Source organism: Centroberyx gerrardi, chromosome 9, assembly GCF_048128805.1.
Source record: "Centroberyx gerrardi isolate f3 chromosome 9, fCenGer3.hap1.cur.20231027, whole genome shotgun sequence".
Taxonomy (NCBI): Eukaryota; Metazoa; Chordata; class Actinopteri; order Beryciformes; family Berycidae; genus Centroberyx; species Centroberyx gerrardi.
The window spans coordinates 28,695,018-28,719,901 of record NC_136005.1 but is presented as its reverse complement, the minus strand read 5'-3'; the positions used below and the strand labels follow the sequence as shown (position 1 = coordinate 28,719,901).

General features: G+C 42.6%; 1 protein-coding gene across 1 annotated transcript in view; it reads left to right on the top strand.

Annotated features, from left to right (window-relative positions):
- The window catches only part of nos1apa (nitric oxide synthase 1 (neuronal) adaptor protein a), a 156,633-nt gene that overhangs the window by 108,531 nt on the left and 23,218 nt on the right, over nt 1-24,884 (top strand). The window contains exons 6-7 of the mRNA XM_078285628.1: nt 15,445-15,580; nt 20,854-21,023. Of these exons, the coding sequence (XP_078141754.1) occupies nt 15,445-15,580; nt 20,854-21,023 (306 nt within the window). The remainder of the gene's footprint in view (nt 1-15,444; nt 15,581-20,853; nt 21,024-24,884) is intronic.

Here is a 24,884-nt window from a genome sequence, read left to right as displayed (position 1 = left end):
CTATAGCTACATTTGTAGCAGTATAGAGGCTACAGTCACATATTGTTCAGTTTGAAAACGTCACTATCATAAACTGAGACACTCTCTATTGTGCTTCTTGGAAAAAAAAAGAAAAACATAAAAAATGTTGACGGCCATGACCTCGGTGTCCTCAGCGGCGGTTACAGCCTTGTAAGTCTTATCGTTTCAGGTTCATAGACTTGCAGCAGATTGTAAAGATGATGATAACTCCCCCTGACGCTGATCTAACATCAGATGTTTTTTGTTTTGTTTTCATCAGGTTGAGTGATATCTAATAAAGCAGAATTCCATTCAAATTTAAGGATTTACACAGTGGCCTGTCCTTGAACATATATAAGATCAGGATCTACAGCTCCATTCACAGTGAATTGGAACGTGGAATGTGGGTTTCAGTAAAAAATATCTCCATTATTTTTAACATCTTATCACATCTTGTATTTTTACCATGGCACAAATGATCAAGAGGCAAATTGAGGTCAGTTAGCCAGGGATCATTTTGTCAAGGTTTGCGACACTTGAAGAAAATAATTTTCTACAAATTATGTCTGTTCTTTATGGGGCAGTATAACTAATTAAATTAAGTAAATTGTCTTATTGTGAAAATTCAACCTTGACTATGAATCTCACACCTTAGCTGTGAATGTTCACCTCCTGCAATTTCTTTATTCACTGTCACATAGAAACTGAGTGGAGTTCCAACCTGGAAGCAGGGTGAAGGGAAGGAGCAATGTAATGGTTTAAGACAAGTGGATTTTAACACTAGAAAAGCCATGGGCTGTCACCATTGCTCGTTGAGATTCTAAATCAAAATTTCACACTGTAAATGAAATGGTCTCATCCTTCCAAGACTTTTCCTAAATATTTGGGCTTTAAAGGCCATTTGTGGCCATTGTAATTAGAGGATGCATATACCTTTAGAGCAGTAGTGACAGTGAAATGGTTTTGGGATGAAGATGATCGGGGATATTCTTGTTAATCAGAGTATGAACAGACACCTGAGACTCCTCAAATCCGCCACAGAACAGCAAAAAGAATTTCCAATGCACCTCGCACACCTCCACTTTCTGCACCCACGGTGAAACCTGGGATTGCATGGTTTGGAGCAGACAGCCGATGCAAAACCCGGTAGACTGCCTTTGCTTAAGGCTCTAACGGAGACAGCAGGTCCAACTCATCATGCAAAACCAAAATCGTCAAAGATTGTCTTCTTTGTTAGGGTAGCGAACAGGGTTCAAAAGTCAAGCCTTCCTAGCATTAATGGTCATGCATTTATTCCTAAACCATAAAATATGTGGCAGTAGACAAGACAAATGTGTCATTTTTATTGTCAGAACAGGAAGATTTATGATAGCCTTAGAAGGAAGAGACAGAAAAAGGAGAATGTTAACATTGGGGTTAAAGGGGAGTGCAGCGTGGGACTGGACAGAATCTGCGCTTGTTTGATTTGGTATTGTATTTCTTACTAAAGTTTAGGTAGCTGTATCCATATCAGATGACAAAGTTGGACAGATCTAGCATGCTAATCCCTCACACCTTTGGGAAAAGTCAAACCTTTTATGATTGGCTATAAGACTGACCAATCGTCAAGCTTAAGTGCTCTCATAGGCACTTGCTTCTAGCAGGCTTTTTGTTTGTACAGTTTATCAGATCTTGCTCAGCTCTCCGACTTGGAAATACGTTCACGCCAAAGACATTCATTGAACTAGTACTGTAACTATTGCTTTGTTTGAGCTGAGCAACTCAGTCTTGTCAGAGGAAAAAGTTGGATGCGGCTCAACTTGGGCAGCATTGCTCCAACTTCTTCAGCCAAACACAAATGAAAAACTTGATTTATTTAGTGCTTTTGTCATGCAGTCTGGACAAAATAATCATCGAATACGTTCTTACTTTACTCTTCAACATGAACAGTGGTTGATTTATCTTGGTATTGATTTGTCTTACCTTGCCCGTGATATATCCGCTTTGGCTTGAGTGACCGACGAGATAAATCAAGCCCACTTCTAGCAATATTTTAAGTACTCAATGTGTGGAGGATTTATATCCCAAAGCGGATGTGTTCAAATATAGTGTGCCCAGGTAAAGCTCCAGAAGCAGGCCTGTGCCTCCCAACCAGGGACCAATGAGCGTTGACATTGAAGGGCGCTGATGTAAAATGACATAAGGCTATTTCCAGACGCGCTGATAATAAGGACATGCACTTTGCTTATATCGTTCTGGACGCAGCCTGTTTAAGACCACTGGGCTTATAGCCTTTCAACACTTCTCATATAATAACCCTATCTCAGTTTAATGAGCCCTCTGTCTTTAGCTTTCTTTTTTTCCTCTCACTATAGCTCTCGCTCTCTCTCTAGCTCTCTGTTAAGGCAGCGGTATACTTACAATGAAGCCGAACTTGTTGCATACAAATGTGCGTGTACTTGTTATTACATATTATACTTCATATTGTTGCTTTACTGACACTCGAGATGTTAGTACGGAGATGTAAACACAGGCAATCTCCACCTAGGTCTCTCGCCCTCTACTGCTCCAGTGTCTCTCTCCCCGCTCCTTGCTCACTGCTCAGTCCTCGGTGAAGTCACAGTTGCACCTGAGCCTTGTCTGCGCTAATGACCGTCTGGGAAACCACAGCCATAATGCCCGCTAATTGGCAGGCAAAATGCCCATGCCAGCACAAAGGAACGGCAATTACACAGGCTTAGCCAGTCATTATGACAATGGACCCGCCGATTGACTGTCGCCTTCACTTTTGTGCCATCTTTGTCGGCTATTGACTGTACACAGTGAATGTATCCCAAACACAAGTGGGAGGGAGAGTGTGTGTTTGTGTGTTTGTTTTCTTGTACTTCTACCCTTGTGAGAACCAGTTCGAGTGAGGTGATTTTTGTTCAGTGAGGTCATTTTGTCCCGTCCTCACTCCTTCAAGGGGCGAGGTTTGGGTTTAGGGTTGAGATTAGAATTATGATGAGGTAGATTATGTAGTCAACAGGTCCTCATAAGGATAGAAGTACAAGTGTGTGTGTGTGTGTGTGTGTGTGTGTGTGTGTTTGTATGATGTACCCTTGCTTGCTTCTGAGCTAATGGTTCAGAAGAGTCGCTGAGGCATCATGAGTTTATTACACCCCACTTATTTCACACACAACCCATCCATCGATTAGTACTTGTTTTGGTCTGATAAAATCTGCCTCAGTACACTGACACGCTTGTACTCCGCCCAATTGTTATTCCTCCCTGCAGTCCTATTCATTTCCTTGAGGCAATCAAAGTATTTGATGAGCATCAGGGCCGGCGGTGGCCTAATGATTGGAGCGGTTAGCTGGTGATCAGGAAGTCGCCGGTACAGATCCCTGAATGGAAATCAACAATTGTCTAACTTTCATCCGGGTCAGATGACACACCTGCTGAAATAACAGTTAATGAAAGGGAGCAGGATAAATATGAGGTAGTGTTTATTGTAATCCCTCTTCTACACTACAAATACCCTGTGTACGCCGTGTGATGGATGTGGAAGGTGTGGAGGGATGGAGTGAACGTGTAAACACGGGGGAGAAGAGAAAGAGGAATGAAGGAGCTTGTAAACAGAAGAGAGAGGAGGGGGGAAGGCTTTAATCAGAACTAAACTCCCCTGCTGTCCTCCCCTTCTTGTTTACCCCCGCTTTTTTTTTCTTCCTCGATTGCATTATATTCCCCTTTGTCCCTCCTCTCTGCCGCCAGGCTTTCGCTTCTGAGAGGACACCGAAAGCGCCGGCAAAACCTCCGCGGGTAATCGGGGATAAATAATGTGGAGAGCTTTTGATTAGGCTTTATCGTATAGCCGCTGAGAGGGAATGCCCTGTTGCAGGCATCCAGCTTACTGGCAGCTTGAAATACAGAGAGGAGAGAGAGACGGTGCATTTATTCAGTTGAATTGACTTAGCGGAAGAGTGATGGGGAGAAAGAGGAAGAATTTGTGAGCTAGACAGAGATGCTGAGAGATGTCCAATTTGAGAACTATTTTACATTATTATAGATATAGAGCAGTGGTCACCAACCTTTTCCAACTCAAGATCACCTATGATGTCAACAGAGAAAGGCTAGATCTACCTGCTCAAATTCACTGAGAACAAAACTAATATTTACTTTTCAATTGATATAATTTCATTTTACCCACATTTAAGCCAGTAGATACAGCCTTCAATCTATCAAAGTGATAAAAGGGAAAGAATGAAACACATGATAGTAGAATTTCATTTTTAATCCTATTCTTATTAAAGGTTTACATTTGTATGTTGATACAAACTTAAGAACTTCTGCAAGTATAAAATGCATAAAAACCTTTTTGAAAATGACGAAGGTCACATTTGCATTTAGGGTGGGACAACTTATGTAGCCTAATACAAAACAAAACTCATGAAAAGTTCAAACTTTCTTTTTAAATGAAACACCAGTATAAGACTGGAACAATGTATGCAAGTATAAAACACATGTACATAACATAAAATGGGTCCTCTATTGTCTTTCTATTCCCAGAGTCAAAACAGTGGATTACAAACTGGGTCTGTACTTACAATATTTACCATTTACAATTATTGTTGACAACACAATCTCTCACTCACTCACTCACTCACTCACTCACTCACTCACTCACTCACACACACACACACACACACACAGTCAAAATAGTGGCTGTACTCACAAAAATATTTGACAATATTTACAATTCTTACAACTATAGTTGTCACAGTGGCTGTACTTACTCAGGTCAGTCAATGAGATGGCTGTGACTGATTGCTCTCAGCCAGTGCTTTAAAGTTTGGTTCATAACTTGACAAGGCCAACCTCATGCAGTCAGTGAGGTGTGAGTCAGTGAGGCGGCTCCTGTGCTTGGATTTGATCAGCTTCATTTGCGAAAAAGCCATTTCACAAATATAGGTACACCCAAGGTAGGCCCTCACTTTCAGTGCACAGGATGACAGAAGAGGAAATGTGTCACTGTTTATAATGCCCCAGAAGTCACTGTCTTTTGACCTTGCTTTCAGTACAATGTCATTCTGAAGATCCAGTATCTCCATGTCAACTCCGGCTGGCAAACTGAACACCTCCTCGAATTTTTCAGTTACCTGCTCCATGTTGATGGGTGAGAAGGGGTTTGAAATGAAGGAGAGGATGCTCTCCATCTCGTCCAGCTCTTTGAATCTGCGGTCGAATTCAGCAGACAGTTTGTCCAATTGGACACCGTAGCGCTCTGGCTGGAATAATGCCTCAACCCTCCATGTAACAGTAGGGGGACCCAGTGGCACACGAGACAGAGCTGCAGCGATTTCATGTTTGTTTTTGAAGCCCTCGAATAGAGTGTCTGCGGTGATGGCCATGGCCTCCTTTATGAGTTCTCCATCGGTGAAAGGCTTCTTACGTTTAGCCAAAAGGTGGCTTACACGGAAGGACGCCTCTGTAGCCGCCTTATTGTGATCCACTGGCTGAGTGAAGATCTGCTGCTGTGCCCTCAGTTCATTCGTTAGGTCTGCCACTTTTTTTGCACGCAGGCTGCTCTTTGGCGGGTAGCTCTCCTCAAACGTTGGGTGGTTGGTGCGGTAGTGTCTCTCCAAATTTCCTTTTTTACACAGGGCCTGTGTTTGACGACACAGCAAGCACACGCATTTGTCTTTAACTAACGTGAATAAATATTGTTCTTCCCATTCTGGGTGAAATATGTAGTTTTTCGCCCTCTTTTTCTGTGGCGCCATGGCTACTGCACCGCTTTCCAACTGTACAGCAGCTAGCTAGCTACCTAGCTACCAGTAGTGATGTACCGTCAGCTGTCAGCGACGTAAACAGTCTAGCAGCGACGTAATGGTGTTGCGACGTAATGTCAGCGACGTAAACAGTCCAACTTGCTTGCCCATATTGAAAACGAAAGGGGTGAAGGAAAATCAGTTAGAGTTAGACCTAATGCACTTCTAGTGTTAAAGATCTACTTGAAATGTCTCAAAGATCGACCAGTCGATCGTGATCGACAGGTTGGTGACCCCTGATATAGAGGCTGTGCAGATGTGTCACAAATCTCCTATCATCCGCTGCTGGCTCCATCACGGCGGTCCACTGGAGAATTGGCTGTGCGCAAGTAATGTCTAAATATATAACAACTAGACTAGAAAGAGAGAAATACTGAAAAGATTGCTGTGGTGTGGCTGTAGATCCATTCAGTAGGGATGGATGATTCCACATTTTTTGGAGTTGATTCCGACTCTGACTCCTTGTAATGGAATTGATGGAATCTATTCTAAATCGATTCCGATCCCAAATGAAAATCAACTCAAAAATGTAAGTTTTACGCCTGTTGGCATTCAACCAATGAGCCTTGAGCTTCTCCCTCCACCTTCCCCACTTGTTATGAAATGGATCAGACTGAGGCAATCAAACACAGATTAGTACAGATAAGACTAAATCAAAATTACTTAATTACAAATTTGGTTAAATGAAACATTTTTCTCGATTCCAGAGTTTGGAGTCAAGATTGCAACAGAAGTCGACTCCAATTCCGTTTATTAGTAGAATTGATTCTCAGAATCAACATAATGGAATCGAGAATCGACTCTTTTGGAGTCGACTCTCCATCCCTACCATTCAGTAAGGTATAAGTAAAAGGGAATAGTCTAATAAGGTAGATTTATTTCCAAATGTAAGTGTCTGTTACACATGTCTTTAGCCCTTAGCCCTCTGGTCTTAGTCTCTACTCACTGAGTTGTACTTTGAGAAGAGTCAGCTCAGTTAAACTGAACAAACAGCTGGTTGTTAGCTTCGTTAGCTAGCTAACTAGCCAGCGGGCTAATTTATCAAAGCATGGACTGCTATCGACTACTAACACTATCTTCTGCTAGACACGTTAGCTAGCGCACAAATCAGATATGCTAGCTAACTAGCTGGCTTTATCTAAACACACAATTGAGCGGATGTGTCAGTGGCAATGACAGTGGCAGTGGGTGTGTTACATCACCTGAAAGCCCTCTATTGGTGATTATATTGTATAGTACATATTTTCAAACCAAATAATAGTCTCAATATGGTTTGAATGTATCCACTGCTTTTGGAGGTTGTTGGGAATTGACATTTTGTATAGGCTTACTGATCAAGAGTCATGCCAGTAAAGAGATTTAACTGAATTGAGACAGAGCCAGATACACATACAGGGGAGGGAGAGCAAGAGAGATAAACCGCACAGCAGTGTTTTGAGTGTGTGTTTTCTAATCAGTCGGTGTATGAGTCAGGGGAGCCCGGAGTGTCGGCGTTTTCACTATATACAATAACCCAGGCATCTGCTCTCATCCCCCTATATAGCCGCCTCTGGGAAGCAGACTCACAGGAAAACACACGCATTTACCACCAGGCAGAAGACTGGTGCGGGGTGGGAAAAAAAAACCCAAACAGAGGGGTCCACAGAGAGGAGGAGGGCGAAGATAATAGAGAGATGGAGGAGGTGTCGAAGGAGAGAGAGCGGGATGATGACGGGGGGGGGATGATGAAGAGAGGGTCTGGAGAGGAAGTGAGGGAGGAAAAGAGAAAGAGATAGGTATAGCAGAAAACAGGGATTGGTACAAACACCTACACATATACTTGCAGACATTTACATTCTTACATATGCGCATTGCAAAAAAATCTCCATCTTCACATTTAATCTGGTATTTATTAAAACAAGTGAAAAATCTGACAATGAGAGATTTGTGGGTTTATGCATATATTTAGGAGGAGTCAGTGGTCAGACTGCCTCAGAAAATACATATAGATATCTGCATACTGTACTGTCTTTATGTTTTATGTTGATATTGTTAGTTTGTTGTCCTCTAACATTTTGTCTATGTCTGTTAAAGCCTGTTTTGATGTTTCTTTTAACTGCAACAGCACTAAGTCCAAGACCAATTTCCCCTCGAGGGACAACACAGTGTATCTCATCTTATCTTGATGCCAGTGGAGCGATCTGCCTTATCAACCTTGTTTCAAGATATTGACACTTGTTTCTAGAAAATTAGAAAAGGGTGAAATGGCAGTGAGGAAGAGAAATCCGTTAAGAGCAGTCAAGGAAGAGAGAGAGGCAGAGGCAGTGGAGGAGAGAAAAGGTGAGAGTTATAGAGAAAGAGGGAGATAACGTAGCGGCGACGACAGACAAATCCGGAGACCCTTGACCAACTCTCTGATATGAAATTTCATATTTGGCTTCTCAAATATACGTGATTTCATGTCACTAAAAGACCAGAAACCACCTCAAAGAATGTGTTTTCCCCAGTGAGTACTAACTCAACCAGGATTCAGCTAGTAGCTAAGTAGTCCGTTAGCTACCAACTAGCTAGCTAGCTACTTTTCTTTGAATTCCCGCGCTACTGCAACACTGGACCAAAACACACATGGAGCTTGGTTACTTGCTGCTTTATTTTCTTCCCTTGCCTCGTGCTCGACTGTCTTGGGCATTGCCGGTCTCTGGTCAGATCCAAGTCGCCTTCTGGTCTTGAAAATCAGTTTTGACAGCCAAATTGTGGCTATAATCGGCCTAAAGTGCAGTGTGTCCTCCTTAGCCTAAGTGAGTCCAAATTTGAAAATATGAAATAAATATAACGATTTGAAGTATCTGAAATGTTTTTGGAAGCCATATCTAAAATATATATACAGTATAATTAGTGGAGCATTCAGGACTAACGTTACCTCTAAGCTGATAATTTAGCGCATTGACCAAATAATAATATCTTGTCAGTCATCAGACATTGATGCTCTTTGTCCCCAGAAATTGAATGGACATAGGTGGGTTTGGAAGTTTTCTAAAGTTTCTAAAGTGAAACTTTTTAGAGATGACCACATGATGTCAACAACTCTTTGTGAGCTGACCAAACACAGCAAAGAGGATTTGGGGTTCCATGCTGCGCAGGCAGCTCACAGGTTAGGGCAACAGCAACATCTAGTTGTTTTTTTTATGCCTCCGCGCCGGCGACAGCCGTGGCTGGAGGCATTATGTTTTTGGGTTGTCCGTCCGTCCGTCCCTCCATCCGTCCGTCCGTCCGTCCATCCGTCCGTACGTCCCATTCTCGTGAACGCGATATCTCAGGAACGCCTTGAGGAAATTTCTTCAAATTTGGCACAAACGTCCACTTGGACTCCAGGATGAACTGATTAGATTTTGGTGGTCAAAGGTCAAGGTCACTGTGACCTCACGTCCGTCCCATTCTCATGAACGCGATATCTCAGGAACGCCTGGAGGGAATTTCATTACATCTGGCACAAACGTCCACTTGGACTCAAGGATGAAATGATTAGAATTTGGTGGTCAAAGGTAAGGTCACTGTGACCTCACAAAAGACGTTTCTGGCCATAACTCAAGAATTCATACGCTAATTATGACAAAATTTCACACAAATGTCTAATAGGATAAAATGATGAAGTGATGACATTTTATATCCAAAAGTTCAAAGGTCAACTTCACTGTGACATCATAATGTTTTGCTTACCACTGTAGCTGAGAAAACGATCTTGGGTCATTCTACAAAAACGGTGGAAGTGCTGTCACTTACTTTTGCAGACACCAAAATCCTTTAAGTTGACCTAATAATCACATTAATTATATAAGTTCAATAAATAAAGACTGTCCTTGCAATGATAAAACAAAGTTTATTGGCGGAGGCATACAACCGCGAGGCAGTTATTTCTAGGTTTTTTTTTAAAACTATTTTTATTGGGGTTTTTGGTACAGAACATACACCATCTCTAAAGATTTCCTCCAAAACATAAGACAATATATACATATATGGCTATCCATACAAATACCCACACGCATATACACATATATATACAGTATACAGACACACATGTACACACATATGCACATGCATACATACATATACACATACATACACGTACACACGCTCATATTCACACCTATACACTTAAATAAAATATTTGAATGGTGTATGACAAATCTCCAAATACTCAAAAATATTAAATAAGCACATTAACACACACTAAAAACACAAAACAAAAAAAACAAAAAAAGTGCGTTTACATTTTTTACTTATAATACATTTATAGTACATACCAGGCCAATTCTAAGGTGATTTCAGTACAGTCTTATTGAAGTAATTTATAAATGGTTGCCATATTGCATAAAACCTACCTACATTCCCCCTCATTGTGAACTTAATTTTTTCTAACTGAAGATGTTGCATAATGTCCCTCATCAGAGCTGAGTAAGTTGGTGATTTTGTTTGTTTCCAGTTAATTAATATCAATCTACGAGCTAAAAGTGTAACAAATGCAATCATATTATATTGATTATTAGATAGCGTGATATTTCGGTCTTTAACACCGAAAATAGCTAGAATAGGATCCGGGTCAAGCGGTTTCTTTAATATGTCAGATAGGGATTGAAAGATCTTGACCCAATAATTGCATATATTTGGGCAATTCCAGAACATATGGGCTAGTGAAGCCGGTATTTGTCCGCATCGGTCACAAGCCGGATTAAGAGATGGAAGTTGTGAGTTTTAATTTAGAAAGATGCAATCTGTGCAGCACTTTGAATTGCATTAGCCCATGCCTGACACATACTGAAGATGAATGAACTTGTTCTTGTGCACCAGCCCATTGCTCTTCTGCAATATCAACTCCTAGGTCCTCCTGCCGTGCTACCCTTAGGTGTTCTAATGTAGTTGTACAATCTAATTTAAAAAGTTTATTATATATAATAGAGGTACCTCCTTTTGCAAAGGGGTTGGATAGGAACAAAGAATCCATTGATGAGCTAGAAAGTATGTTAGGGAAAGATGGTAAATGTTTCGTCACAAAGCTGCGTACCTGCAGAAACTTAAAAAAGTGTGAATGGGGTAAATTAAATTTATTTTGCAGTTGTTGAAATGTAGGAAAAACTCTGTCAATGAATAAATCTCTGAAGCAATGTATACCCTTGTTGTACCAATTTTGAAATGTTGGATCTAATAAGGATGGAGGAAATGAATGGTTAGCAGCCAGTGGGCCCAGAATAGAGCAAGACTGCCATCCATAATGTCTCCTAATCTGGGTCCAAATTTTAAGTGAATGTGTGACAACCGGGTTCCTTGGTAGATATGAGTGGGGAATAGGTAAAGCTGAAAAAATCAGTGCTGGTGGGGAAGAGGGGGAGCAACTGTAGCTTTCCACTCTTGACCAATCAAGCAGCCGGTCTTCAAACCAAAAAGAAAGTGCACGTATGTTACATGACCAATAGTAAAGCTGAAAGCAAGGCAATCCCATGCCCCCTTGCGATCTGGGCCTCTGTAAGAAGACTTTCCTAATTTTAGGAGTCTTTTTGCTCCAAATGAATTGAGTTATAACCCTATCTAGGTTCTTAAAAAATGCCTTATTAATAAACATAGGAATACATTGAAAAAGAAATATAAATTTAGGCAGAATGTTCATCTTCACTACATTAACTCGGCCCGCAAGGGAGACAGGAAGATTTGACCACGTTTCAAAATCCTGCACTGTACTATTGTACAAATTCAGAAAATTCTGCTTAAACAGATCAGAGAAGGTCTTGGTAATAGTAATACCTAAGTATTTGAAATGGTTTGAGACTTTGAATGGGAGGGCACTGAATGTTTGTTGCCGGGCTATTGAATTAATTGGAAATAATATACTCTTCGAGAGGTTAAGCTTGTACCCTGATATCACTCCGTATCTCTCCAGGACTGACACAATGGCTGGCAATGACCGCGAGGGGTTGGAAATATATAACAATAAGTCATCTGCATATAATGAGAGTTTATGCTCCCTCCCTCCCCTAACAATCCCACTGTTGGCTTTTAAAGCACTCAGGGAGATCGCGAGTGGCTCGATGGCAGTCGCAAATAAAAGAGGGGAAAGAGGACAACCCTGCCTGGTAGAGCGACTGAAAGGAAAGTAGCTAGAGCCTATACCATTTGTTAATACTGAAGCTTGGGGATGGGCATAGAGCAGTTTGATTAAAGAGATGAAAAAGAAAGGTTGAGAAAAGATAATCCCACTCAACCCTGTCAAAAGCCTTCTCTGCGTCTAGTGAAATAAGTATCTCGGGGTGATGGGGATTAATATTGGGAGTATATATAATATTTAACAGTCTTCGGATGTTAAAAAATAAAAGCCTATTTTTAATAAACCCCGTTTGATCTAAGGAGATCACTGAAGGAAGAACATTTTCCAGACGGGTGGCCAAAATCTTAGCTAGTAATTTATAATCAACATTAAAGAGTAACTAAACCCCAAACCCAAATTTGTGGTGAAGCCTGACACCTAATGGTGAAAAGTAGGGTACTGAACTGCCCTTCTGCCATTGGCTGGTCTTTGTGCCAGGTGATGTCACCACCTGTTGTAGAAGGTGACATCACCTAAAATCCAATATTTCGTCTGTAAGTTTGTTTTTTTGTTCTCTGCTCTGTCTCATGGTTAAAGCGCTATGGGAGATAATCTGCCCACGGACATATGCTTTAAGTGCCTCCCAAAGGACAGTCCTTGAGATATCCGGGGTATCATTTGTAGATGGGTAGAATTCAATATGGCTTTTGACTTGCTCAACAAATATCTTGTCAGACAATAAATTATTATTAAATCGCCAGGTCCTGGGTGTATATTTATTACAAAATGCCAACTGCAGGACCAGTGGGCCATGATCAGACAACACGATTGCTTCATAATCACAGTGCCTAATTGCTGATAGAAGCTTCCAGTCAATCAGAAAGAAATCAATCCTGGAATAAGAATGGTGGACCGGTGAGAAGTAAGAATATTTGCGTTGGGTTGGAAACATAAATCTCCAAGGATCTGTTACTTTGTATGTATTTAGGAATGTATGAATAACTTTTGCTGACTTATTGAGGGGTACTGGCCTATTTGATGATCTGTCCAATGGGGGATCAAGAACTAGATTGAAGTCCCCACCCAATATTAATTGGTGGGTGTCTAGTGTGGTGGAGGTTTTCTGTAATAAAAGAGACTTGGAGATGAGAAGTTGTCCTTCTGTTATCTTTATTGCTTGCAAGCAAGGCGCAATGTCCACCCAACGAGTGTGTGAGACAAAGAGCAAAACAATGAGCTTTGTCCACCCTTCTTATATTCATGTAGTAGAAACAGCTGAGTCATGAGAAGTCCGGCACATTCTTATACTTGAAACATTCTACGATTAGGGTGCATCTGTGCAAGACAAAGATAAACGGGCTAGACTTTCCAGGGTCATCTTCACACAGTAGCCATTGTCTCAAGCCAGTGGAAATGTACTGAGAGCAGACAACATAGAAATAAGACAGTGCTTCATGCATAGAGAAATAGAATTGTATAATATAATTTCCACTACATCTAGATTAGGCAAGGTGGTCAAAAAGGAGGATATAAAATGCTCATCGTCAAAGTTGGGGGCATAAATATTTGCCAGAATTACTGGAATGTTGTAAAGATTTCCTGTTATTATTATATATCTCCCATTGGGATCTGAAATGACCTTAGTCGAAACAAAAGGTATATTCTTCTTTATAAGTATAGCCATACCTCTAGATTTAGAATTAAAGCTGGAGTGAAAAAATTGCCCTACCCATTTACTGTGCAGTTGGTTTTTATCTTGATTTTTCAAATGAGTCTCTTGCAAGAATGCAATATCAGTCCCCAACCTCTGAAGATGAGCCATGACATTGCCCCGCTTCACAGCCCCATTAAGTCCTTTACAATTCCATGAAACATACTGTACTACATTTTCCTTCCCATTTTTAATTGGAGTTTTTATTTTTAAATTAGCCATGGTCTAATTTAAGAAAAAATAAATCAAAATGTTTACTATTTAACATCTGTGCAAAAAAGAAAAAAAAAAGTACCAAAACATGAACTACCCCTTTTGAACTAAACCCGAACCCCTCTCTGTCTTTCCCCAAACGAAAAGCAGAAAAAAAACATTAGAAGAAAAAGCACCTTCTCCAACACACATTCAGAGAGGGAAATGGACTCTCGACTTACCACTAAGCTCCTCTAAGAAAGAAAATAAATAAATAAATGGGATATATAGACCAAGCTGTGCTGGTGCCATTGTAATATTTAGTCTTAAAAATAAAGTCTCCCTTTTTTACCCCTACTAAGAGAGATCTACTAGCTACGTGCAGCTCCGAAAACTAAGAAGAGTAAAAAACCCAGAGCCCCAGTGCAAACAAAATAGTTTGGCTGGTCTAAATGTAGATAATTGACTCAGAATTGCGTGGAGCTACCTCTTCTTACTATCTACTCCATTGAAGCGGAAGCGGAAGTCTCAACATCCAGTTGTTCTTGTTGGTAGTTGCTGTTACTCTGACCATGAAAAGTCAGCATGGAGTACATTGGCTGTTGTTTCAAAGCTGGACCTTAGGACTGTTTGCTGATAGCGGCAGATGTACTGCCTAGTCACGATGGAAAAATCATCAGCACAAAATGCGGTTGAGGCAGCATTTCTGATTAGTAAAAATAAAAAAATGTGATAGGGTGAACACTCCTTGAGGCTGCGGTCAAACCTCCATACTGTACGGGAAGTGAAAGAGAGTGTGTAGGGAGTTTTCTCAGCCCAAAGCCCAAAAGCTTTCTGGACTGAGGCCAAGGCTTATAGCTCTCTGGGATCTGGAGCCCAGTAGCACCTCAGGCTTACCCAAACCCAGACTCATTTTTTTTATTATGACACCCAAATGAATAAAGTGTATTACTGTCCTGATACTGGACCCGAGGCCAAATAACATTCTGGCACTGGTTTGGACTGAGCTTCAGTTGCGTGCCATGTCTCGGACAAGTCTTGATACTGTTCTGGAGTCGGGATCCGGGGCAAAAAAGAGTCTTCTACTGTTCTCGTATTTTGGCCGTGCTTTAATAATGTTCTGCAGCTGTCTTGCTCGTTCAACCAAGATGAATAGTGTCTGGAGGTTAGGCTTCAGCGCTCTGAAATGAAATCTTTGCTGCCTCTCCTCCTCCCCGCCTCTCTACTGTGACAAACTGGACATGAGAGAGCTGATAGCGGACCGAAGTCCCCCCCTGTTGTTTTCACCTGACCTGCCTTTTCAGAGCAGTGCAGACGGTGAGAGGGGAGAGATAAGCAGACACACATGCTGCAAACCCAGCTCTATTCAATTGAAGCAAACATAGAATTCTCTGAAATTGTCATACATATAAATGTCAGTTTTGCTATTGTCTATCTGCAAAATCCAGGAATGACCGGGAAGTGATGCATTTTACATTTCTGGTTTGTTTGGAATAAATAGAAGAAGAACTGAGTAGTTAGCATGAGCAGTGATAGCCACCATGGCTGAACAGACAAAGAAAAGAGCGCCACCTACAGGAAAAAGACGTCTCAGTACTGGACACACTGTTTGATTGACAGGTGATCTCTGGGAAAAGCAGTGCAGTATCCCAAGGATTACCAGTCTTAACTCTTACTTTCTTCTCCCCCCTCTCCCACAGAGCCAGGCCATGCGTATCGTGCGGACGGTTGGCCAGGCGTTCGAGGTTTGCCATAAACTCAGTCTGCAGCACACGCAGCAGAACGCAGACGGACAGGAGGACTGCCACAGCGAAAAAAACGACTCCTCCATCACAGGTACACACACACTGAGAGACACATGCACCTCTTTGCCTACAGCCATTCTTTACTGCATGTAAAAGTTAATTACTCTTGCTCTGCCCCGAATTGTTGGAAAATTCACTTTTCAGTCATCAGCAGATGTAGTGATGGATGCTCACCGCTTGTTCAGCTCTATATTACAACATGGCAGGAACAGTAGGCTGCAGTAGTGGAAGAACAACAGTATGCAAGATGAATGCTAGATGTGGGACTTCTGCCACGGCTCTACTCTTCAAAAGAATTTGCCATTTTGTCTTTTTTCCAACAAATCACTTTGTCTAGTTGGGAACAGCACATATTGCATTACTTCAAAGTGCGGTGTTTGTTGAGGAATGGGGGGGGGGAATCTGTCACAGCCTTGCAGCTCCTTTAAGGTGCATGAATCAAAAAGAAAATGAAAAAAAAATCTGGTACTTTTTAAGAAGAGATTTTTCATTCTTTCACCACACTTTTTTAAAACCAAAGTATTTCATTGTATACTGGTTTCCCACCGGAGATGTATTCCAGACAGAGAAACTCAGGGAATTAGGTAGATTTCTCTGGGGAAGTCAGGAAATATCAGGCCATTTCACAAACTTTTTTCACACATTCATTACATTGGATGGAGGTGGTAGAGGGAGCGGAAACCAGACTGTTCGCCCCTTTAGAAAAAAACAACATTAACAAACCAGGAAGGGAAGGCAGAATATTTTATGTCCCTCCTCCATGGCACATAGTATGCCTGACATTATGTCTGTGTGTCTGTCTGTCTGTGTGTCTGTCTGTCTGTCTGTCTGTCTGTCTGTCTGTCTGTCTGTGAGTAGACACATTTTTGTGAACTCAATAACAATATATAATAGAATACTTACCCCTACAGTGCAGATGATCTGATTAGATTTTGGAACACCTTGCTGCAGATATTTGCATATTAATGAGGACAAACAAATTTTCTTGAAACTACTATAACTCCTTAATGCTGTAAGATACAGAGTTCATATGAATACCACCCATGTGTTACGTGAAGACAAGTACGTTGACATCGAAATATTACCAAATGAATGCATTTATTGGCTTTGTTAATGACTTTATTAGCATGACTAGTTATGTTTACATGGTGGGACATTAGGCAGCTGAGGTGCCTCTTCTTAAGTCAGGGAAGAGCTTCGACTTCAGTCATGGAATTTTACATGAGGACTATGGTGGGAACCTTGCATATACTCCAAAAATAATCCAAAATGTGCAGTCGCTGCTTGAAAATGTGGATGTGCTGTAGATGACACATCAGTTTTAGTTCCACTGTATACAAGCACATTCTCTCTCTTGCCCACACACTCCTCACACCTTGAGATGTCCGCAGACAGCACAGGCGGGTTCTGCTGTATGCGCACTCCACACACACACACACACACACACAGGCAATGCACGTTCCTCAGCATGCCTGCATTACGCCCCGAGCCGGCGAGCGTGAGAGGCCGACGCCAGAGCGAATGTCACGGATGAGTCAACCGAAAGAAAGACGGCGCCGCGCTGGTGGGCCGAGCTGCTTTTATCCACTGCCTCGTTTCTAGACGGGATGGGGGGGTTCGCCTGCGGCCCGGAGACACGTGGGTCGAAGTGTGTGTGCGTGCGTGTAAAAGAGGGAAAGAGATAGCGGTTTGGATTCAGCGGTTGAGAGAGCCGGCGAACGTTGGGAGGAGCATACGGATCTGCTGGTTCCGGGCCGGCGTCGACCGCCCCTCCGCCCCACACGGAGAGCTCGGGGCTGGGGGAATATTATCTCCACAACCCCCCCTCCCCTCCACCACCTCCACCACCTCCAGCCCTCCAGAGACCAGCTCGCTTTCACATGCTGATGAGCCCCGAGATCACCCACGCACCGTACATGCACACACACAGTGATAGCCCCCCCACACACACACACGCTGTCACGGTGTGTTTAGCAACACAAGAGCCGTCACGCACAGCCAATGAGCTTATCTGGAGAACTAATTATCATGGCAATGAAAAGAGAAGGGGGGGGGGTTGAGGATGAAGAACAGAGAGAGCGGGGGGGTTAGTGGATTAGAGATGAGGAGAGGAGGAAGAACAGCGGATAGTGGTGGCGGATTAGAGGAGAGGAGGGAGATGGTGGAGAAGAGGAAGAGCAGGGCATAAGGGAGGAGGAGAAGAGGGCATAGTGGAGGAGGAAAAAAGTTTTGCGCATTTGAGAAGAGGAAGGAGGGAAGAAGAGGGGGATAGAGGAGGAGGAAGAAGAGGGGGATAGTGGAGGAGGAGAAGAGGAAGAAGAGGGTGATAATGGTAGAGGAGAGGAGAAGAAGAGGGCAATAGAGGAGGAGGAGAGGAGGAAGAAGAGAGGGATAAGGGAGGAGAGGAGGAAGAAGAGGGCGATAGAGGAAGAGGAGGAGAAAAGGGGGGTAGAGGAGGACAGGAGGAAGAAGAGGGGGATGGAGGAGGAGAAGAGGGGGATAGTGGTGGAGAGGAGGAAGAAGAGGGGGATAGAGGAGGAGGAGAATAGGGGGATAGAGGAGGAAGAAGAGGGGAGATAGAGGAGGACAGGAGGAAGAAGAGGGGGGATAGAGGAGGAGGAGAGGAGGAAGAAGAGGGGGATAGATGAGGAGGAGGAAGAAGAGGAAGTCTTACACAGCTGGAACAGTAAAGCCCATAGGCTTGAAAGTCCATTGAACAGTTCAGCAATTGCGGAGTGCACCACCAAGTTGAAGCCTAAAGGACAAATGATAGCTGGCTTGTTAAAGCCCACTCAGCACTATTCAGAAATCTTGTTGGGTCCTGTTAAATAAATCAACACTGCAAAAAATGTCCATCTTAACAGTTTAGTCTCATCTTATTCAAACTTAGTTTTCTTTAAGTGAAAAATTCTGCCAAAAGATGAGATCACTCCACTTGTTTCCAGTGCAGTTTCACTCTTTTCAGGAATTTACTGAATGTCAATATCTTAAAACAAGGCAGAATAATGCAAATCACTCTACTATAGTATCAAAAAAATGGCACTTGATTCACAATACCGCGATTTTTGCTGGACTTCTGTGCAGAAACATACGATTTTATGACTCAATACTAAATTAAATGACTGGATGGTATTTTGTGGTGAACCCAAGATTGGAGGATCTGAGGAAAAAGAATGTTTGCGATTTCTTCAGGGAGAATTCAATATAACTTTTTGTATTTCCTCCCATTCACATCTATCTGAGCCTGCTTTAACCTGTATATTCAGCTTTCATAGTGGAGAGGTCATTTAATACCCAAACTAAATGGCATTCCCCTATTTGCATCGTCTCGCCAATTCAAGCCACGTAGAAAAGTAACCGCTTTGCCAAGAAGGAACTGTGTTCTTTTCCTTGTGACAAATGACTTAACGATGATAAATCTAACCTGAGAAGGGAAGATGGCAGTGAGGGCTGGGAGGAGGAGGAGGAGGGAGGATAAAGGAGGAGAATGTTGGGAACAGGTGAGGGGATGAATGGAGGACTGGGAATAGGGGTGGACAGTGGCAGAGGACAAGGTTTTGGAGGAGGAAGGGGAGGAGTAATGGAGGAAGAGGGGAGGACAGCAGCGGTAAGAAGTTATTGAGAAGGAGGTTTAGGACTAAGAGGGAGGAGAAAAGAAGAGGAAACATAAGGAAAGAAACAACAAATACGGGTCAAATAGCAATGAAACACATGTTGAATACTTGGTCAAATTTGAAGTGCTTGATTTAATCTAAAATGATGTCTGCAAGTCAAACACTTCAAGTAGGTTGAAAAAAATGTGCAGGAGTGAAGCGGGGAAGGAGGAGAAGGGGAGAAAGAGGGGGATGAGGAATAGGAATACTGCGGGGATTAAGGAATTGAGGGAAAAGAGAAGAAAATGTCCTCACTCTTCTTTTCTCCGGCTCTTTACCCTGTTCCCTCCAATCCCCACGATTTCTTTCCATGCTCCCCCCACCCTCTCTTACCTGTTTAAGGCCCTTACCTTTCTCCTCCTAACCTTTCACTCACATTTGAAAATTCTTCTCACATTAAATTGGCATTGTTAAGCATGTAAGTGCATGCTGTGTAGTGAGTCAGCAGCGGCCGGCGCCCTTTTGCGCTGTATAGAATATTTGGAGGGTTTCAAGCCAAACCTTTCTATATTCATTTTGCTTGGAAAAATAAATGTCACCTGGTGTTAATTGCTCCATATTTTAAGAATATAGCTGATTATATTATTGGATTTTGCTGTTTTTATAAGTGAAGGCGCTTCAGTTTGCAAATAATGTCAAATATGATGCCTACTAAGATCCTTTCATGCCAGTAATCATTTATGAATAGTTGTCTACAGTATCTTATTTTGGAATGAAACTCTTCATATAAGGCTGTGTGAGATGCAGCCTTGAGTTATATTAGTTACAGCCAACTATCTAGAAAGAGCTTTGCCATTGAAAAGAGAATGGCTCCAGTGGTTATACTGCAACAAAATACAGTTCCTGCAAGAAAAAAAACAAAAAAAACACTGGCACCTTAAGTTCCCCCAGTTATACAATTTATGTGGAAGACTTTAGTGGTGAGGCCATGATACACGACCAACAACTTAAGGCAATGCAGCTAGGGGATTGTGCCAACAACTCTGACAACAGTTTTATAGTTCTGCTCTGTTATACTGTCTACTGTCCAAGTAGTTTAAACATTTGACTCCAGGAGCAGAGTGTGGGAGGAAGAGGAGGGCTCACCATCGCCTATTCCGTTACACTCCGCATTAATTTCATCCCAGATGTCATTTCGGACACTTTCCACAGGCCATGTTGTTCATCTCCATCGCCTCAAAAACTTGCCCTGTAATCATATCTGCCTTGGTTTTCTGTTTGGACCAATTTGTCCCATTAAAAATGTGTTAACAGGAATGGAAATCTTGTTCAAAAACATAACGAAGGAAATAAGAGAGTGCTGGCAGCGTGACAGTGTATCATGGCTGCTGCAGTAATATGAAGCCAGTGGAGCCGCTCTGTTTTATTGCCAAAGAGTTACTCTGATGTGTGTGTGAGTGAATGGACACAAACACACACACACACACACTAACACACATACCCACACTAGCGAGAAAGGACGTACATAAACATGCAAACACAAGCACCCACTGTATTACAATACGGTTTCTGCATTCTTTCTCACTTGCATTTGTGTGTGTGTCCGCCCATGCGTGCGTGTGTACGTGCCCATGCGTGTGTGTGTTTGTGTGGGTGTGTGCAGGCGTGCGTGCTCATCCACCTGTGTGTGTGTGTGCTTTCCTCGGCTCAGCTCGGGAGCTGACGGGCGCGGAGAAGACGGCGGCCGTTGCCGAGGAGACGGACATCGACGCGGAGGAGCCGAGCCAGGTGCCGGCAACAGAGGAGTTCAGCCCCAACCGAGGAGTAACCGACCTGGACGCCACAGCCAAGACCACTGACCTCAACCACTCAGACAGCAAGGTAGATCACCCTCTGTGTGTGTGTGTGTGTTTTTGTACCTCTGACCTTATGAGGTGCGTAACAAATCTCCTAGCAACCAGGTCTGGCGCAATCATGGAGGTCCAGTGGAGAACTGCATGTAAAAAAAATAAGAAAGTCTTCCAAAGTGAGACATTTTGCTCGTCCTCAGCTTTTAGGTTAGTCTATTAGCGTCATTATGGTTACTCAAATCAATATATTTGTGTCTATTAGTGTCATTATTGTTACTCAAAATATATATTTGTGTCTATTAGCGTCATTATGGTTACTCAAAATATATATTTGTGTCTATTAGCGTCATTATGGTTACTCAAAATCAATATATTTGTGTCTATTAGCGTCATTATGGTTACTCCAAATCACTATATTTGTGTCTATTAGTGTCATTATGGTAGCCTAGCAGTGCAGGTCAAGCAATCTCAAAGTTGATTTTGAGTAGGATACTTGATGAATGTTGGATAGTTATTTTATTCTCTAGAAGTTATATCAGAACAACCATAGTTCAGCACAATGTCAAATGTAATAGCTGTAGTGTAGCATACTTAGCCTATTAGAGGCTTCAGCGGTGGTGTGTGTAGGACCTCATGGTTGTTCGCTGAGTTCGGGGTCAGGCAATGAATGTAGTTAATGGATTTTCTAATTGCCTAGACTTTTTTCACATTCATTTGGATATAGCAACCAGCACAATCAAGTTAAAATCAAGCGTCCTATGTGTGTTTGTGTATTGAATGATTGTGGAAATAGCCTTCTGTCAGTGCCAGGCTGCCCTGCTCTGTCTCCATTCAGAAATTCTGTCAGCACTATGTTGGCAGCTGAGCTCCATGACCACTACATCAGTCATCCAATTCCTCTGTGTGTGTGTGTTTGTGTGTGTGTGTGAGAGAGAGAGAGAGAGAGAGAGAGAGCGCAGTGTGGCAGCCTCATAATGTTAGAGATTTGATACAGCTCAGCCAGGCCCATCTGCACTCAGACCTGTGGAAACACTACCAGCAGCCTATCTATAAGCAGAGAAATGCTCTCTGACCTATCTATAGATCTGTGCGGTGGCTGTATTGCATTTGCTTGGGCGGACGGCACAGCAGCGTACTGCCTGTTGTTTACTTGGGATTTGGTTTGCAGGGTTGTAATTTTGTTTTTGAGACAGGGAAACAGTGGCAGGACAAAACCATGTGACGAGGGTAGAGAGTGGATGCGGGGTGACGCTTATTAGAGACCTCAGGCTCTGCGGCAAGCTGGCAACAACCTGGTGTTCCTTAATCTTTTTATTATATTTTTATTTGTATTACTTTCCACTGCTTTGCTGTGTAGGAGAGGACAGTAGTGGACAGGGAGGGAGGGAGGGCCTGGATTGGCTTGTTTTGTTCCCTTCCCTGCACTCCATGTTACTTTTTTGGTATTAAAAAAAAAATGAAAAGATTTTTTTTTCTTTTTTCTCCCCCCCAAAGGGTTCATTCCATTTAGATTCCATTTAGAGAGGTGATTACTTGTCCGCTAATCTTGTCAGATTACAGCTTTTGAATCACTAATGTGAATCACTCATGTTCACCCATGGGAAACCTCAAAACCTATGGATGGATTCAAGCTTTCCAACAAAACAAAAAAAAACTTGTCAGAATATGGATCCACATGGTTGGTCTGATTTCTCACCAAAAGACCACAACATTTTAAGACCTGTAAAACTGAAGGCTTAAAGGCTGCATTCAAGGACTTTTGAGGCCTTGAATATAGGTAATCAAATTCATTAAAGTGTTTTTAAGGACCTGGAGACACCCTGCAGACTCCCAAAAGCTTTGGGAATCAATACATTAACATTTTTGCCCATGGTCTGCAACATTCATCGCTGGCAGTAAGGTTGTGGTCAGAAAAGTTGCTAAGTCTAGGGGCAAAGTCGCCAAGTTGGCAACAGTTGCTGTTTTAGCCAAGCAAGCAGCTCGGAGGGAAATGCCGCTTACACAACCAAATGAGATGCCTACTAGTGTTTTTCTTCTTCTACTACTCCTGCTGAGTTGTTTTTAACGCTCTCTACTGGCCGGATGACTGCATGGCGCCAAAAGTCAAATGATTCGAAGCAAAGTTTTTTCTCATTTTCCTTTCACTTTGGCACTAAAGGTGCAAAAAATGACCGCTTTGCAGGAAAATCCCTGATCTGTAGTTAACACAAGTTAATTGGGCAGTTCCTTCCTTCCACTGGTCTCTACTAATGGCTAATAATTAAACGGACAAGCCGGTTAGGCAACCCTCCAAGCCAGGGGTTATTACACTCTTTCATGTCGGGACCCAAATGAGAACGTCTGTTACCTTAGGGCGCGGGCCCGCCGAAACATACGCATCACACGGAGAGACCCTCCGGAAGTAGGCTGGCGACCCATTTCGGCTCCTTAACCAGCGTTAAGAAACCAAGCCATTCAGCTGTTTAACAGTCCTTGGGCCCCATTAACGTTAGAGTTATGAGACCTTTCAATGCGGGCCCTGATTGAAAGCAACACGGCGTGAAATCACTGAAACAACCGACTCGCAGCAACGACCTCTATTCTCAGGTCATCGCCCTAGCATGAGGAACTGTGTGTGTGTGTGTAGCTGCTTTCGGGCATACATGCATGTATGTTTTTTCTTTCTTAGACACATTTGTCACCCTTAACAGCTTGATAGATTAGACAGGAATGTGTAGAGACATGTCGGGGGAATGTAACATGGAATACGATGTGCGTGTGTGTGTGTGTGTGTGTGTGTGTGTGTGTGTGTGTGTGTGTGTTTTTGTGCACATGCGCGCGCATTTGTTTCACACAATTGTGCGCGCGCCCCCCTGAGCGGAGGGGTTTGATTCACTGCAGGGTTTTCTCTGGAAGCTCATGAAAGGGAAAGCAGCCTGCGAGTGTTAGAGTTCATTCTCTTGCTGTCAGCTCCCGTTAGGCTGACGAAGCCCTCGGCGCGCCGCGTTCAAACGACCCCAGAAGAGTCGGAGAAAGAGCGCACATCAATCCCGCCGCGGGCCCGGCATCCGCGGGGTCGAGTCGGGACGTTTACTTACGACTCGCCTCCCGGATCAGAAAGGGTACCGCTGCGAAATTGAATTCGCTGTAGTGATGACTGCGATTTCCGCGTCGCAAGATGCTGCGTTGTTTTTGTGGGGAAGCAGGGAGGGACGACAAAATTGTTTATAGAAATTATTATTTCTGAGCCACAAATCTCTCTAGCGATGGCATTGGCTTGCTAGAATGTAAACAACAATTTAAAAATGTCATTACAGAGTGCAAATAATATAATTTGGAGAGCTTGTGAAACTGTGCTGGGCAAGCTGTCTCATTTGTGATTACTACAGCAGAATAAAATGGAGCTAATATCTCGATTCATTTTTCTGCCCCATATTATTGTATTGTCACATTTTATTTTATTGTATTGCGATATATTGAATTGTCTCATCCCTACTAAACTGTGAAATCAAGCTGCACGACACAAAAATCTTCAAACTGAGTATCTGCAACCTCCCCACCACATAATTTTTGGCACACTCACATCAGAATTCATAATAAAATTGCAGTATTCAGTAAACAAAAAAGTCAATATGTTGCCAATATTGTGCAGCCCTAAAAATGGAGAGCCTTTCTTTTGTATCAGTAAGCAGTACAAGAGTGATCAAATAGAAATGTGAAAAGCAGTGCAGGTCAAGGAGCTTTCGCTGCTAAACCTTTTAGCAGCATGAGAGTTTAAATGAGATGTATTATTTTCTTTGTGTGTGTGTGTGAAAAAGAGAGAGAAGGAGGGGGGGAGTGTGTGTGTGTATGGGGGTGGGGGAATGTATGTATGTGCATGTGTGCTTTAAGCAAGATTGTAGAACAAACGGTT